Source organism: Amblyraja radiata, chromosome 5 (genome assembly GCF_010909765.2).
Source record: "Amblyraja radiata isolate CabotCenter1 chromosome 5, sAmbRad1.1.pri, whole genome shotgun sequence".
Taxonomy (NCBI): domain Eukaryota; kingdom Metazoa; phylum Chordata; class Chondrichthyes; order Rajiformes; family Rajidae; genus Amblyraja; species Amblyraja radiata.
The window spans coordinates 67,652,452-67,666,392 of record NC_045960.1 but is presented as its reverse complement, the minus strand read 5'-3'; the positions used below and the strand labels follow the sequence as shown (position 1 = coordinate 67,666,392).

Below are 13,941 nucleotides of genomic sequence, written 5' to 3'. Positions count from 1 at the left end.
TGAGGGAGTGCAGCATAGGTTCACGAGGTTAATTCCCGGGATGGTGGGACTGTCATATGTTGATAGAATGGAGTAGCTGGGATTGTATGCTCTGGAATTTAGAAGGTTGAGAGGGTATCTTAATGAAATATATAAGATTATTAGGTGTTTGGACACGCTAGAGACAGGAAACATGTTCCCGATGTTGGGGGAGTCCAGAACCAGGGGCCACAGATTAAGAATAAGGAGTAAGCCATTTAGAACAGAGATGAGGAAATACTTTTTCACACAGAGAATTGTGAGTCTGTGGAATTCTCTGCCTCAGAGGGCGGTGTAGGCCGGTTCTCTGGATGCTTTCAAGAGAGAGTTGGATAGAGCTCTTAAAGATAGCTGAGTCAAGGGATATGGGGAGAAGGCAGGAACGGAGTACTGATTGGGGATGATCAGCCGTGATCATATTGAATGGCGGTGCTGGCTCGAAGAGCCGAATGGCCTACTCCTGCACCTATTGTCTATTGTCTATTGACTGGAGGCCTGTGACTAGTGGTGTGCCCCAGGGATTTGTGCCAGGCCCATTGCAGTTTGTTATCTATATCAACGATTTACATGAGAATGGACAAGGCAGGGTTAGTAAGTTAGCAGATGACTCTAAAGTAGGTGGAATCGTAGATAGTGAAGATGGTCATCAAAATTTACAGCAGTATTTTGATCACCTGGGCAATTGTGCTGTGGAATGGCCAATGGAGTTAAATGCAGATATGCGAGGTGTTGCATTTTGGGAAGTCAAACAAGGGCAGGATCATCAGAGGGAATGGTCAGGCCCTGGGGAGGCATAGATAGAGTAGACAGCTGGAATCTTTTTTCCGAGGACAAAAATACGAGAGGATATAGCTTTACAGTGAGAGGGCCAAAGTTTAAAGGAGATGCGTGGGGCAAGGTTGACTGGACACGCTGCCAGCGGTGGTGGTTGAGGCAGATATGATAATGGAATTTAAAAAAACATTTGGATAGGCATATGGATATGCAAGGAATTGAGGAATATGGATTATCTGCAGGTAGATATGAGTTGGTGTTGGCATTATGTTCAGCACAGACATTGTGGGCTGAATGGTCAGTTCTGGTGTTGAGCTGCTCTACATTCTATGTTCTAATTTCAGTCAAACTTCACCAGTGCTGGCTGATATTGGTGGTGTTCCTAGGATAAAAATACTAGACTATATAGCTTTAAGGTGAGAGGGCTTCAGCCTTACTCAAACATTAATTAACATTTCTTATACATGAAACATCAAACCAATCAGATTGTTAACAGACAGCTAAACAATAGTTAAAAAGCAGCCATAGAAAGTATTAAGCAGTAGATTCTGAGTTCTTTGAAAAAATGTCCAAATTGTACAAATAGAGTAATGAGATTCAAGATTCAAGAGAGTTTTTTGTCATGTGTCCCAGATAGGACAATGAAATTCTTGCTTTGCTTCAGCCCAACAGTATAGTAGGCATAAATAAATACAGAACAGAACAGATCAGTGTGACCATATAACAATGAATATATATATATATACATGCACACATAAATAAACAGATAAAGTGCAATGAGCTATTTAACGATCAGAGTTTTGTTTGAGTTGAGTCTAATAGCCTGATGGCTGTGGGGAAGCAGGTATTCCTGAACCTGGATGTTGCAGATTTCAGGCTCCTGTACCTTCTACCTGAAGGCAGCGGGGAGATGAGTGAGTGGCCGGGATGGTATGGGTCTTTGATGATGCTGCCAGCCTTTTTGAGGCAACGACTGCGATAGATCCCCTCGATTGTGGGGAAGTCAGAGCCGATGATGGACTGGGCAGTGTTTACAACTTTTTGCAGTCTTTTACGCTCCTGGGCACTCAAGTTGCCGAACCAAACCACGATGCAACCGGTCAGCATGCTCTCTACTGTGCACCTGTAGGAGTTCGAGAGAGTCCTCCTTGACACACCGACTCTCCGTAATCTTCTCAGGAAGAAGAGGCGCTGATGTGCTTTCTTTATAATTGCATCCATGTTCTCGGGCCAGGAGAGATCTTCAGAGATATGCACGCCCAGGAATTTGAAGCTCTTGACCCTCTCCACCATATAATCCATATGACCATATAACCCATATGACCCTCTCCACCATATAACACCATATGACCCATATAAACGGGACTATGGGTCCCCATACTACCTCTTCCAAAGTTCACAATCAGTTCCTTGGTTTTGCTGGTGTTGAGAGCCAGGTTATTGTGCTGGCACCATTTGGTCAAACGGTCAATCTCACTTCTATACTCTGACTCATCTCCTTCAGTGATACGTCCCACAACAGTGGTTAACATAAATGCAGAAATTAACCTGAGTGCCAATGGTTGCATGCAAAGCGAGGAGATCCTGCTTTATTTGGCTGTTAATCTAGAGAAAACCTTTTTGAATTCTACTCCATGCTGAGGAATATTTATTTAAAACTACCCTTTTGGCTGTCTCTTGCGAACTTTGTGTTGGTTTGTCATAATGAGAGGATATGTGAATGTTAATTTAGTCTACTCAAATGCTATTTCATAATCTAGTCAATTTAATAAAATGTTCATCTTTTATCAAAGCTGGGCCATAAATCCAATAGATGACCCATGAAGAAAATGTGTAGTTTTTACTTTTACATTTAATGAAAATAGCTTTACATTTTTCAAATGCAGATTTTACATCTGAAAGACAGTAATTTCACTCATTGAAATAAATGCGTGGATTAGGGAATCTTAGCTACAGGGGGAGACTTGGACAGACTTGGATTGTTTCCGTGGAACGCAAAAGGTTGCGGGTTGACCTGATGGTAGTAAAAAAATTAAGAAGGTCAGAGGTTTAGTAGACGGTAAGAGGAGCATTGTTAGATATGTGGTTTACACAGAGGGTGGTGAGTGCTTGGAACATATTGCTGGGGTGGTGGTTGAAGCAGATATGTTGGTGGCATTTAAAAGACTTTTGGATAAGCACATGGATACGCAGGGAATGGAGGGATATGGGTTATGTGCAGGAAAATAAATTATGACCTTGGCATCATGTTCAGCACAGACATTGTATACCGAAGGCCCTGTGCTTGTGCTGCACTGTTCTATGTTAAATTCATTATGGACAGATTTCTTATTCACTTCTGACAATGGTAGAATTTATTACCCATCACTTAATGTCCTCGAGGAGGCGATGGTGAGCTGCTTTTTTGAAGCACTGCATACCACTGGTGAAGGTGCTCTCATACTACTGCTGGGAGGGAGTTGTTTCATTTAGACCCAGTGTAAATGAAGGAACATTAGCATATTTCCAACTCAGGATGGTATGTAACTTGCAGGGAAATAATTTTACTATACAATCAATTTCAGCGAGTGTACTCTTCTGATCTCGGTACTTGAAACCAATATGGTTCATTTATAAAAGAAATGGTGGTGAGCAATAAGTTAGAATTTATTTCAATCATAAAAGAAATAAAGTATTAGTTCTTCTTTCCAGACTAATTTACAAATAACTCTTTGTGTAAAATATTCCATTCAGTTGGCAAGTTTTCACTTGAAGAAGTAAAATGAAATGAGTGGTGAGATCATTACATCCAGTTGTTTCATTGCAGTTACTTTAATTATTTACCCTTTTAAAACAATAAATTAAAATGATCTAAAAATAATATTGGAGTATCCCAAGACATACATAAAGAGATAACGCACCAAATGGAGGAACTAGTACTGAAATGCTGGGTTAAGCTTGGTTGTCAAAAAGTAAATAGCCCACAGTAGAGGCTATGCTCAGCTGAAAGCTAATTGGCAAATGTCATTGTGAAATGAAAGTTGTTGTAAAGGCAGAATCAAAACACAGATCCATTGTACCTGGCTAAGAGTTCACACCGCTTACCTTTCTTGAAAAGTATTAAAGCTTCCACTTTAAAAAGCAAATAAAAAATGTTATTGTCAGTTATCAATGAATAACTATTTGATATCATGGTGATTCAGATACAGAACAAAGTCTTGGAGTCATCGGCTTGAATCTCACCACGGAGGCTGTGAAATTTCCATAGTAAATTTAGATTTTTTTAAAACACGATTTGGCTTATAAAAAACAATTGATTCATTAATGTCCTTCAATGAAGGAGTTCTCCTGTCATTCCTCAGTCTGATGTTACCTACTGGAAATTATTAAAGAAATAAAATTAGGCATTAAAATCAAGCAATGTAAAGAGAACCAAATAGCAGGAATAACAGAATTCGAATTGTGAACAGAATTTGGAATTGGGAACGCTGATTCAATATATAAATAGAAATAACAGTCTTAAATATCATATGCACCCATTAAAGAGTGCAATAATTAAAGCATAACATTGAAACCAATGAACTGTAAAATTACCTCATATACAAAAACCATCAATGTTGTTAGTGTGCCCTGATAATCCTCAACTCATCCAAATTGAAGATCTCACGAAGGTAAGTAAATATATGCAACAGGCTAAATCTAAAATGAATGAGCTTATTTTCAAGCACTAATTAATAAAATAAACAATTCTTCCTGACCTATGCATGAGATGATTTGTATGATTGAATGAAATCGGTGGAGAAACTGAACGAAGTTACAGAACCATTAATCCTCATGCCAAATATTTGACAAATATGCAGGAGAATTAAAGCAGTGGAAAATAATTAAATTATGAATATATTTTTTTTAATTAAAACATTCCAAACAAAAAACAATTATAAAAGTGAATAAAATAAATGAATGGGAACTCCCTGGACTCGGTCCACCCTGGCACAAGCTGTTTGAACAGATTTCCGAATAAGTGGAAAAGCATTGTATCAGATCTGTGAGGAATTGCATCAGAATCTGTGAGGAATTCAGCAGTGAAATGCACTCACAGCATTACCCATGAGTAGCTGCTAACAAGCTTTGGATTTCTGCATTTGTGCAAGCACCGATATTTACCCTTTCCCTGCAAAATCCAGCCCTGCCCTATTACCTTATGTTCCATTCTACAGTGAAAGTAATTTACTGTGCAGTCTGATGAGCAAAGAAAGCCTATTTTCCCAGTTTGTCTGTATGCTCTGGGCTAATTATTGAAAATCCACCAATCTTGGCTTAACAATGACCCAACACCAATTGCAGAAGAGAGTTTCAATCATGTACATTTCTTTGCACGCAGAAGGAGCAGCGCAGACGCAGCTAGATGAGCTGTTGCTTCACAGTTCCAACTACTCGGGTTCAATCCTGTTGCCCTTGTGGAGTATCCAAAGTATCTATGTGAACTGCAGGGTTTTCTCTGCATGCTCCCACCACATAGGAAAATGTTTTTAATTTGCCTCTCTAAATTGCCCCCGCAATGTAGATGAGTGATGAGTGATGATAACATGGCGATAATGAAATGAGATTAGGATGTGATTACTGTAAATAGTGGTCAGCATGGATTTAGCTGGCCAAAGACCCTGTCCTATCTGCATCTCACTTTGGCTTTTTAGTTTTCATTATGTATATAATGTCTAATTCTCTAAATAGTTTTGTTTAGATCACCCAAAGCAAACTATAAATGGAGTTACATTTGGAAATAATATGATGACTATATTACATAATGGTATGACTTGCAATGGAGTCAAGAAATGCTGATGCTCACTTTCATTACTTGCAGGCTAATTGGGACGTTTGGGATGATATTACAGAAAGTGGTGGAGGAAGGACAGCTGGAAGTATCAGACACATTATTAGACGACAACAACAGCTCCATCAGAGTAAGTTGCTGGAAAATGTTCTCTTTTCTCAGTATTTTTCTCTCCTCAAGTTGTCTCACTCTACGTTTCAGTAGTTCAAACAGAATGAAAACTACGTTCCAAAGAAGGAGGACGTGACTTGGAGATCTAACTGATATGATTTGTTAATGTTTATGTTAGAACCATTGGTATATGTAAAAAAAATACCTGGTCAACTGAATTCCCCCCCTCCATCCATAACCTTGTCCTCCTCCCAAACCTCATGTCATAAGTGTTATGAGCAGAATTAGGCCATTCATCCCATCAAGTCTGCTCTGTCATTCAACCTTGGCTGATCTATCTCTTCTTCCTAACCCCATTCTCCTGCCTTCTCCCCATTACCCTTGACACCTGTATTAATCAAGAATCTATCTTTTTCTGCCTTAAAAATTATCCATTGACTTGGCCTCCACAATACAATCCATTGCGCAATGTGCAGCATGCCTTTGTGTGCAACATTACTGATGTTGTCCTCTGCAATTTAACCTGTGTAGGCGCAGAATAAAACACTGAGGATCTTTCTATTTTGAGGGCCATTAGTTCTTGTGTTTCAAGGTTATTAAAGGCTCTGCAATTTCTGTACACAGCCGAGCAATTTAAAACTGTAAGTGGAGATCATTTAAGTTCCAAATAGTTAAGGTTTCAGAATTCTTACCTACTAACTGAGTGGTAAACAAAAAAATACATTGAGATGTAAAAGGAGCAAATTAATAATATTAATATAATATCAAGGGGGGTAGTTAGTGTGTGTGTGGGGGGGGTGGTTCGTGTGTGTGACGCCGCATGCTGCCCCCCCCCCCCCCCCCCCCCCGCCCCCCCGGGCTCTGGATTGAAGCCACTGAACATGCAGTAATTTGGTTGGGCTTCCAAGGGCTTCAGATGTCCCGTGAGGTCCCGAGAGCTGCCGAGGCCCGCCGCACGCTCGCATTCGGCCCAGTCCCTACCGCCAGCTCAACGAGTTCAAGTCCACCCTCTCCCTCTCTCTCCCCCCTCCCCTTCCTCTCCCCCTCCTCTTCCCCCTTCTCCCCCCCCTTCACCCCTTTCACCCCTCCACCCTCCCCCATCTCCCCTCCCCCCTCCCTCCCCTTCCCCCCCTCTCCCCCTTCCCCATCCCCCAATTCCACCCCTCTCCTCCCTCCCTCTCCTCTCCACCCCTCTCCTCTCCCCCCCTCCTCTCCTCCCCCTTCCCCATCCCCCCTTCCCCCCTCTCCATCCCCCCCTCTCCATCCACCTCCCACTCTCCCTCCCCCCTCTCTCTCTCTGCCCCTCGAGATAGGGCAGGGATGGTGTAAAAGGAGCCAATGAATAATATTAATATAATATCAAGGGGGGTGGTTAGTGTGTGTGTGCGGGGGGGGGTAGTTAGTGTGTGTGTAATGCCGCAGGCCACCCACCCTGAAAATCTTATAAATATTTATTATTGAAATTATGTTTAAGGAAACAGTGGCACAGTGGTAGAGCATTGTTGTACAGCGCCAGAGCACCAGGTTCGATCCTGACTACAGGTGCTGTCTGCATTGAGTTTGTACATTCTCCCTGTGATCGCGAGGTATTTTTCCAGGTGCTCCAGTTTCCTCCCACTCTCCACCCTCCCACTCTCCAAATGATTGGCTTCTGTAAATTGTAAATTGTCCCTTAGGTGTACATTAGTGTTAGCGTACAGGGTAATTGCCGGTCGATGTGGACTCAGTGGGCCAAACGGCCTTGTTGCACACTTTTATCTCTAAACTCTAAAGAGATGGTTCAGTGATGGTAAAACATCTTATAATTGTAGCTTTCAGAAGACAAATTATTACATATTTGAAGGTAGCTACTTGCGGGAGTATGCCGAATGAACTGGCAAATCAGAGTGGGTCGCTTGACAAAGAGCTGACAGATTCTGCATGGGCCAAATGGCCTTTACCTGTGATGTCATGATTCCATGAAACTGGAGGCATGCCTGCGAAAGCGAGCCATTTGCCTGCATCCAGAAGCAGCTCAGCATCAAACACCATAGGGCAGACTTGCATCTTATAACATTACACCATGTCATGAAATGTGAGGACAAAGCTCGTGTCGCTTGAACGTATTACTCCTTGAATGCACACATTTAGTTGAAAATGTATTCATCATATTTCATTGTTCAGCATTATATTGATAATACTAATCACAATGATTTCCTGGGAAATCAAAACTCAATAATATAAGCAGCGCATCACATTAATTTGCTCCTCTGCCTTCTAGATATATACCACCATAATCTTAATCTTTTGAGTGAATAAATAGCACTCACATTGATGCTAAGCCAACAGCAAATTTGTTGCCATAACAACGCTGGTGCAACTGAATGTAAAATATATAAACTCTTCCTAAAACAAAGCTAAATTAGAAATGTTTCTGATTCTCACCTCATCATATTTTACCTCTAGCTTTCATTGAAGTATAATGTACTATTTGTTGAAAGTGCACTGAAAGAAGACAGCAGATTCGTGCCCAGTAGAGCCATCACCGCTATCCTTGTTCAGAAAATTAGTATTCCGCGGCACGTCCTGGAGGGCAAATTGCTGGAGAAATACTATGCTCTCAAGTCGTTGCCAATATTAGAATCCAAAGACATGAGGGCAACAGTCTGAGCCTTGTTGGCAAATATCAGAGTTCTTATAGCAGCAGTGAATGTGAAAGCTCTCTTGGCACTATTTCAAAGAAGAGCACAGGTTTGCCACTTGGGTCCTGAGCAAAAACTATGCTTTGCACAAAATCTACTTCAATCACTTGGTCATCATCACATTGTTGTTTGCAGAAGCACGCATTGTGCATGTTCATTCATTATATTATTACACATTACCTATGCTCAGCCCTCGTGTCTGTAGGGACTCTGCTGCTCGTGCGCGTATAACCTTTTTACCCTTATATGATGGCAAGCGGCATTTAAGGGTAAAAAAGGTTGAGAAACGCTGATCTAGACAGATGCTAAGCCATTTTCTTTGATTGTACTGCTGGCTGGGAAAAACACTGCTGTTTAACAGCATCAAGTTCTGTGAATGTGTTCCAGTGAGCCCAGCCAGAACTCATTGCTATTTCATCTCGAACCAAAGTAAGAGATCAGCCTCCAGCTGAGATTAACATCTCTTTTGAAGGCACTTGGTTGCTGTTCAATCTTAACTACAAAATGTCATGAATTCTCAGTAAATTTAAATTAAATTTTCACTCATAATGATCTAAATGATAGGCGAGTAAATGTTTTCACCACATTATCAGATACAGTGCCCTCCATAATGTTTGGAACCCATCATTTTTTTTATTTGCCTCTGCACTCCACAATTTGATATTTGTAATAGAAAAAAAAATCACATGTGCTTAAAGTGCACATTGTCAGATTTTAATTAAGGCCATTTTTATACATTTTGGTTTCACTATGTAGAAATTACAGCAGTGTTTATACATACCGTAGTTCCCCTATTTCAGGGCATCATAATATTTGGGACACAGCAATGTCATGTAAATTAAAGTAGCCATGTTTAGTATTTTGTTGCATATCCTTTGCATGCAATGACTGCCTGAAATCTGCTATTTCAGGGCGTTTTCTTTGGTGATGCTCTGCCAGGTCTGTATTGCAGCCACCTTTAGCTTATGCTTGTTTTGGGAGCTAGGCTCCTTCAGTTTTCTCTTCAGCTTATAAAAGGCATGCTCAATTGGATTCAGATCGAGTGATTGACTTGGCTACTCAAGAATTGACAATTTTTTTACTTTGAAAAACTCCTTTGTTGCTTTAGCAGTATGTTTGGGATCATGATCTTGTTGTAGAATGAACTGCCAGCCAATGAGTGTTGAGGCATTTGTTTGAACTTGAGCAAATAGGATGTGTGTATACACTTCAGAATTCATTATGTTACTACCATCAGCAGTTGTATCATCAATGAAGATAAGTGAGCCAGTACCTTCAGCCATACATGCCCAGGCCATAACACCCCCACCATGTTTCACAGATGAGGTGGTATGCTTTGGATCTTGGGCAGTTCCTTCTCTCCTCCATACTTTCCTCTTGCCATCACTCTAATACAAGTTAATCTTCGTCTCATCTGTCCACAAGACCTTTTTCCAGAACTGTGGTTGCTCTTTTAAGTACTTCTTGGCAAACTGTAACCTGGTCATCCTATTTTTGCGGCTAACCAGTGGTTTGCACGTTGCAGTGTAGCCTCTGTATTTCTGTTCATGAAGTCTTCTGCGGACAGTGGTCATTGACAAACTCACACCTGACCCCTGAAGAGTGTTTCTGATCTGTCGGACAGGTGTTTGGGGATTTTTATTATAGAGAGAATACTTCTGTCATCAGCTGTGGAGGTCTTCCTTGGCCTGCCAGTCCCTTTGCGATTAGCAAGCTCACCAGTGCTCTCTTTCTTCATAATGACATTCCAAACAGTTGATTTTGGTAAGCCTAAGGTTTGGCTGATGTTTCTTGTTTTATTCTTGTTTCTCAGTCTCATAATGTCTTCTTTGACTTTCATTGGCACAACTTTGATCCTCATGTTGATGAACAGCAATACAAGTTTCTAAAGGTGATGGAAAGACTGGAGGAAAGATTAGGTGCTGAGAGCTCCCTTATACCTGCATTAAGGAGGCAATTAAACATACCTGAGCAATTACAAACACCTGTGAAGCCATGTGTCCCAAACATTATGGTGCCCTGAAATGGGGGGACTCTGTATAAACACAGCTGTAATCCTGCATGGTGAAACCAAAATGTATAAAAATGGCCTTTAATAAAATCTGACAATGTGCACTTTAACCACGTGATTTTTTTCTATTACAAATCTCAAATTGTGGAGTACAGAGACAAATAAATAAATGATGAGTCTTTGTCCCAAACATTATGGAGGGCACTGTAAATCCTCATGAATGTGTGTCTCTCGTTAATTATTTTGATCTCATTGGATCTGTGCAGTAAATTGTTTCATGCAGCTACCACTATCTGCTGGTTACTAATCGACAATATTAACACTAACTACTCTTTGGCTTTCTATATTCTTTAAATATAGCCTCTATGCTAAACTCACTTCCCAACATCCTTCTCAGCTCTAAATATTATTGCTACAAGACCTTGTGTATTATTAAGAACAGGTCTTGAATGAAGCACTCCCAGCATTAGCCCCGAGGCTACCAATTATGTTTGTTGATTTCGAAAAGATCTGGAAGGCATTTAGGCTTTCAAATGTGTGGGATCCTACTCAATTTTAGTTTAGTTTATTGTCACATGTACTAAGGTACAGTAAAAAGCTTTTGTTGCGTGCTAACCAGTCAGTAGAAAGACAAAACATGATTGCAATCGAGTTATTTACAGTGTATAGATAGGAGCATTACAGCGGCACTCAGAGCGGCCATTCTGGAGGGTAAATCAATTTGAGGTAATATGGATAGAGCTAAAAAAATGTGGTGTATCACTGCAATGGGATTTTACTATATGTCACCTAATAGCTAGCAGGAGATAGAGAAACAGATGTACATTCAGATTACAGAAAGATGTAAAAGAACATAGATGTCGTACTGTAGACAAAAATTCTGGAGAAACTCAGCGGGTGAGGCAGCACTTGATGGAGTGAAGGAATAGACAACGTCGCCTATTCCTTTGCTCCATAGATGCTGCCTTTCACGCTGAATTTCTCCAGCATTTTTGTCTACCTTCGATTTTTCCAGCATCTGCAATTCTTTCTACAACCAGATGTCGTACTGGATGACTTTAACTTCCTGAATATATACTGGAACCTCCTCGGTGCAAAAGGCTTAGACGGGACAGAATTGTTAGATATATCCAAGAGGGGTTCCTGAAGCAGTATGTGGATAATCCAACTCATGGAGGGACAAATGGGACTCGCTTAGATACGGCATCTATGTCAGCATGAACAAGTTGAGCTGAAGGTCCTGTTTCTATTCTGTATGACACTTGACTGAAACCCAATTCATTAAGTCTGTGGCCCACGTTGGTTTTGCATACAGTCTGTCACCACTGGCGACTCGCCAGCAGCCTCACGAGAAGGTCCAGTCACAAGAGCTCAATAACAACTCCAAGGTCAGGCACACTAATTGGCCTTATTGGTTATGATTGGTGAGAATGTGGATAAATGGGGCTTCTGGAATAAACGTGACACAAGGTGTCTGGCTCAGCTAAGTGTCGTTTGTTCTTTGCTTTCTGTCATGGGATTCAGTAGATCTTACAAATCTAATCAGTCTGAAGAGGGTCTCAACCCATCACCCATTCCTTCTCTCCAGAGATGCTGCCTCACCCGCTGAGTTACTCCAGCATTTTGTGTCTACCTTCGATTTAAATCAGCATCTGCAGTTCTTTCCTACATTACAAATCTAATTGTTGCTTGCTCCACTGAAAAAGCAATAAATAACGCTGCAGCTGGGCAATGCTTTAAACTGTGATTAAATTCAATTGTGACTGCGTAAAAGTGCAAAACCCTACCTGGTCATAATCTAACAGGATTAACAGGGCAACCACCCAAAACAAACATATGTTTCCTTAATTACTTTCCAGTAATAGTGGTCAAAGCTTTTAGAATCTGGTCTGCTGAGTTACACCAGACATTGAGTGTATCTTTTAAAGACCTCCTTCAATCTGGGGAATATAAAACTGAAATGTTTCACCCTAACCCAATAAGAAAAGGATTGCTCTTTCAGAACCCACATTAAAATTCCATTGTAAGTATTTATCTGATCCATGCCCATGGAGTGCCTGCCTTTCACCCCTGCCAAACATACCCGCCCCCTCTGCCACCACTACAGACTCTACTTACCAGACAATTCTATGTGCGTGCCAGTCAATTTATCATCCACTTGAATGCACAAGTTACAACTCAGCTTTTAGTGTCCATCTCTTGTCTCAGGCTCAATGATATTTAACTGAGGTCCAAAGCAGCATGTAGGTCAGAGTTCACGGTGGCATGCACGGTTCACGGTGGCATGCACGGACGCACAAAACCAGTGCTCCTGAGATTTTTATCCCTAGTTTGAAACATTTGTTGGACTTGCCTAAAGGTTGTGATTTCAGGATTTCAGGCATACAAAGTAGGGTTAGATTTTGGATCATTGGACCAATAATGACTGCAATGATGAACATGGTGATTTCAGATAACATGATGAACTAGGGCCCACAAAATGGGATTCAAATATACATGGAACCATTAAAAAGCAAACATGTAGTTCATTCTCTACCCGGGACATATTTATTCCACAATAATGTACCAATATCCTAGACATAAGGAACAGCAGATACTGGTTTATAAAAATAAATACAAAGTGCTAGAGTAACTCAACAGGTAAGGCGATATCCTCTGGAGAATATGGATAGGTGATCTTTCGGGTCAGGACTCTTCATCAGACCAGACCAATATCTTAAACTGTTAACTGTTTTTTTTTTTGTTTTTTTTCCTTTTCCCGGAGGGGGCGCTGCTCTGGCAGCAGCCATGTCATGCAGCTCGTCAGTTTTTCAACTTTTTTTTTTTTGTTTAGTATGTTTTAAAGTCTGTATTTAATGTTTCTTCGTGTGTTTTATGTGGGGGGTGGTGTGGGGGGGTAAGGGGGAAACCGCTTTGGTCGCCTCCTCCACGGAGAGGCGAGTTTTTCCAGGTCGCCTCCCCGTGGCCTAACATCAAGGATCGACGCGGCCTTTCCCGGAGACGCGCCCGGGGCTTCAGCGGCGGGCGCAGCGTGGACTCTCGGCGTGGAGCGGGTGAGCCCTCGCTGGAGGGGAGCGCTCCGTTTCGCTGGCCCGAGGCAGCCAGCAGCCTGAAGTCGCAGCCTGAAGTCGCGGTCTTCACAGCTCCAGCTGGTGCGGCGTCTACAGCCCGGGATCTCACGTTGGGGACCCGGGGGAAGAAGAAGTCATCACTGCCGGCCCGCGGCCAACTTCTACCGCGGGTCCGGCATGGACTTACCATCACCCCTGGAGGGGAGCTTCGACCGCCGGCCCTGCAGTCTACGGTGCTTCTGGCTGCGGCGAGGACCGCCAGTCTGCGGCCTACAACAACTTAAAGCCGCGGTCTCCGGTGAGGAAGAGCCGATCCTGGACTGACTCTGGTGTCTGGTCCTGACCACGGGGGGGGAAATGGAGGAGGACTAGCCAAATTTTGTGCCTTCCACCACAGTGATGAATGTTGTGGTGGATGTTTGTGTTACATTTTTATTGTGGTTGTGTGTTCTTTATTATTGTATC

General features: G+C 41.9%; 1 protein-coding gene across 4 annotated transcripts in view; it reads left to right on the top strand.

Moving 5' to 3' along the window:
* Positions 1 to 13,941, top strand: part of otof (otoferlin) — a 313,157-nt gene that overhangs the window by 158,386 nt on the left and 140,830 nt on the right. For all 4 annotated transcript variants that reach the window (XM_033021479.1, XM_033021476.1, XM_033021478.1 and 1 more), the window contains exon 4: positions 5,633 to 5,732. In XM_033021479.1, coding sequence (XP_032877370.1) covers positions 5,633 to 5,732 — 100 coding nt within the window. The remainder of the gene's footprint in view (positions 1 to 5,632; positions 5,733 to 13,941) is intronic.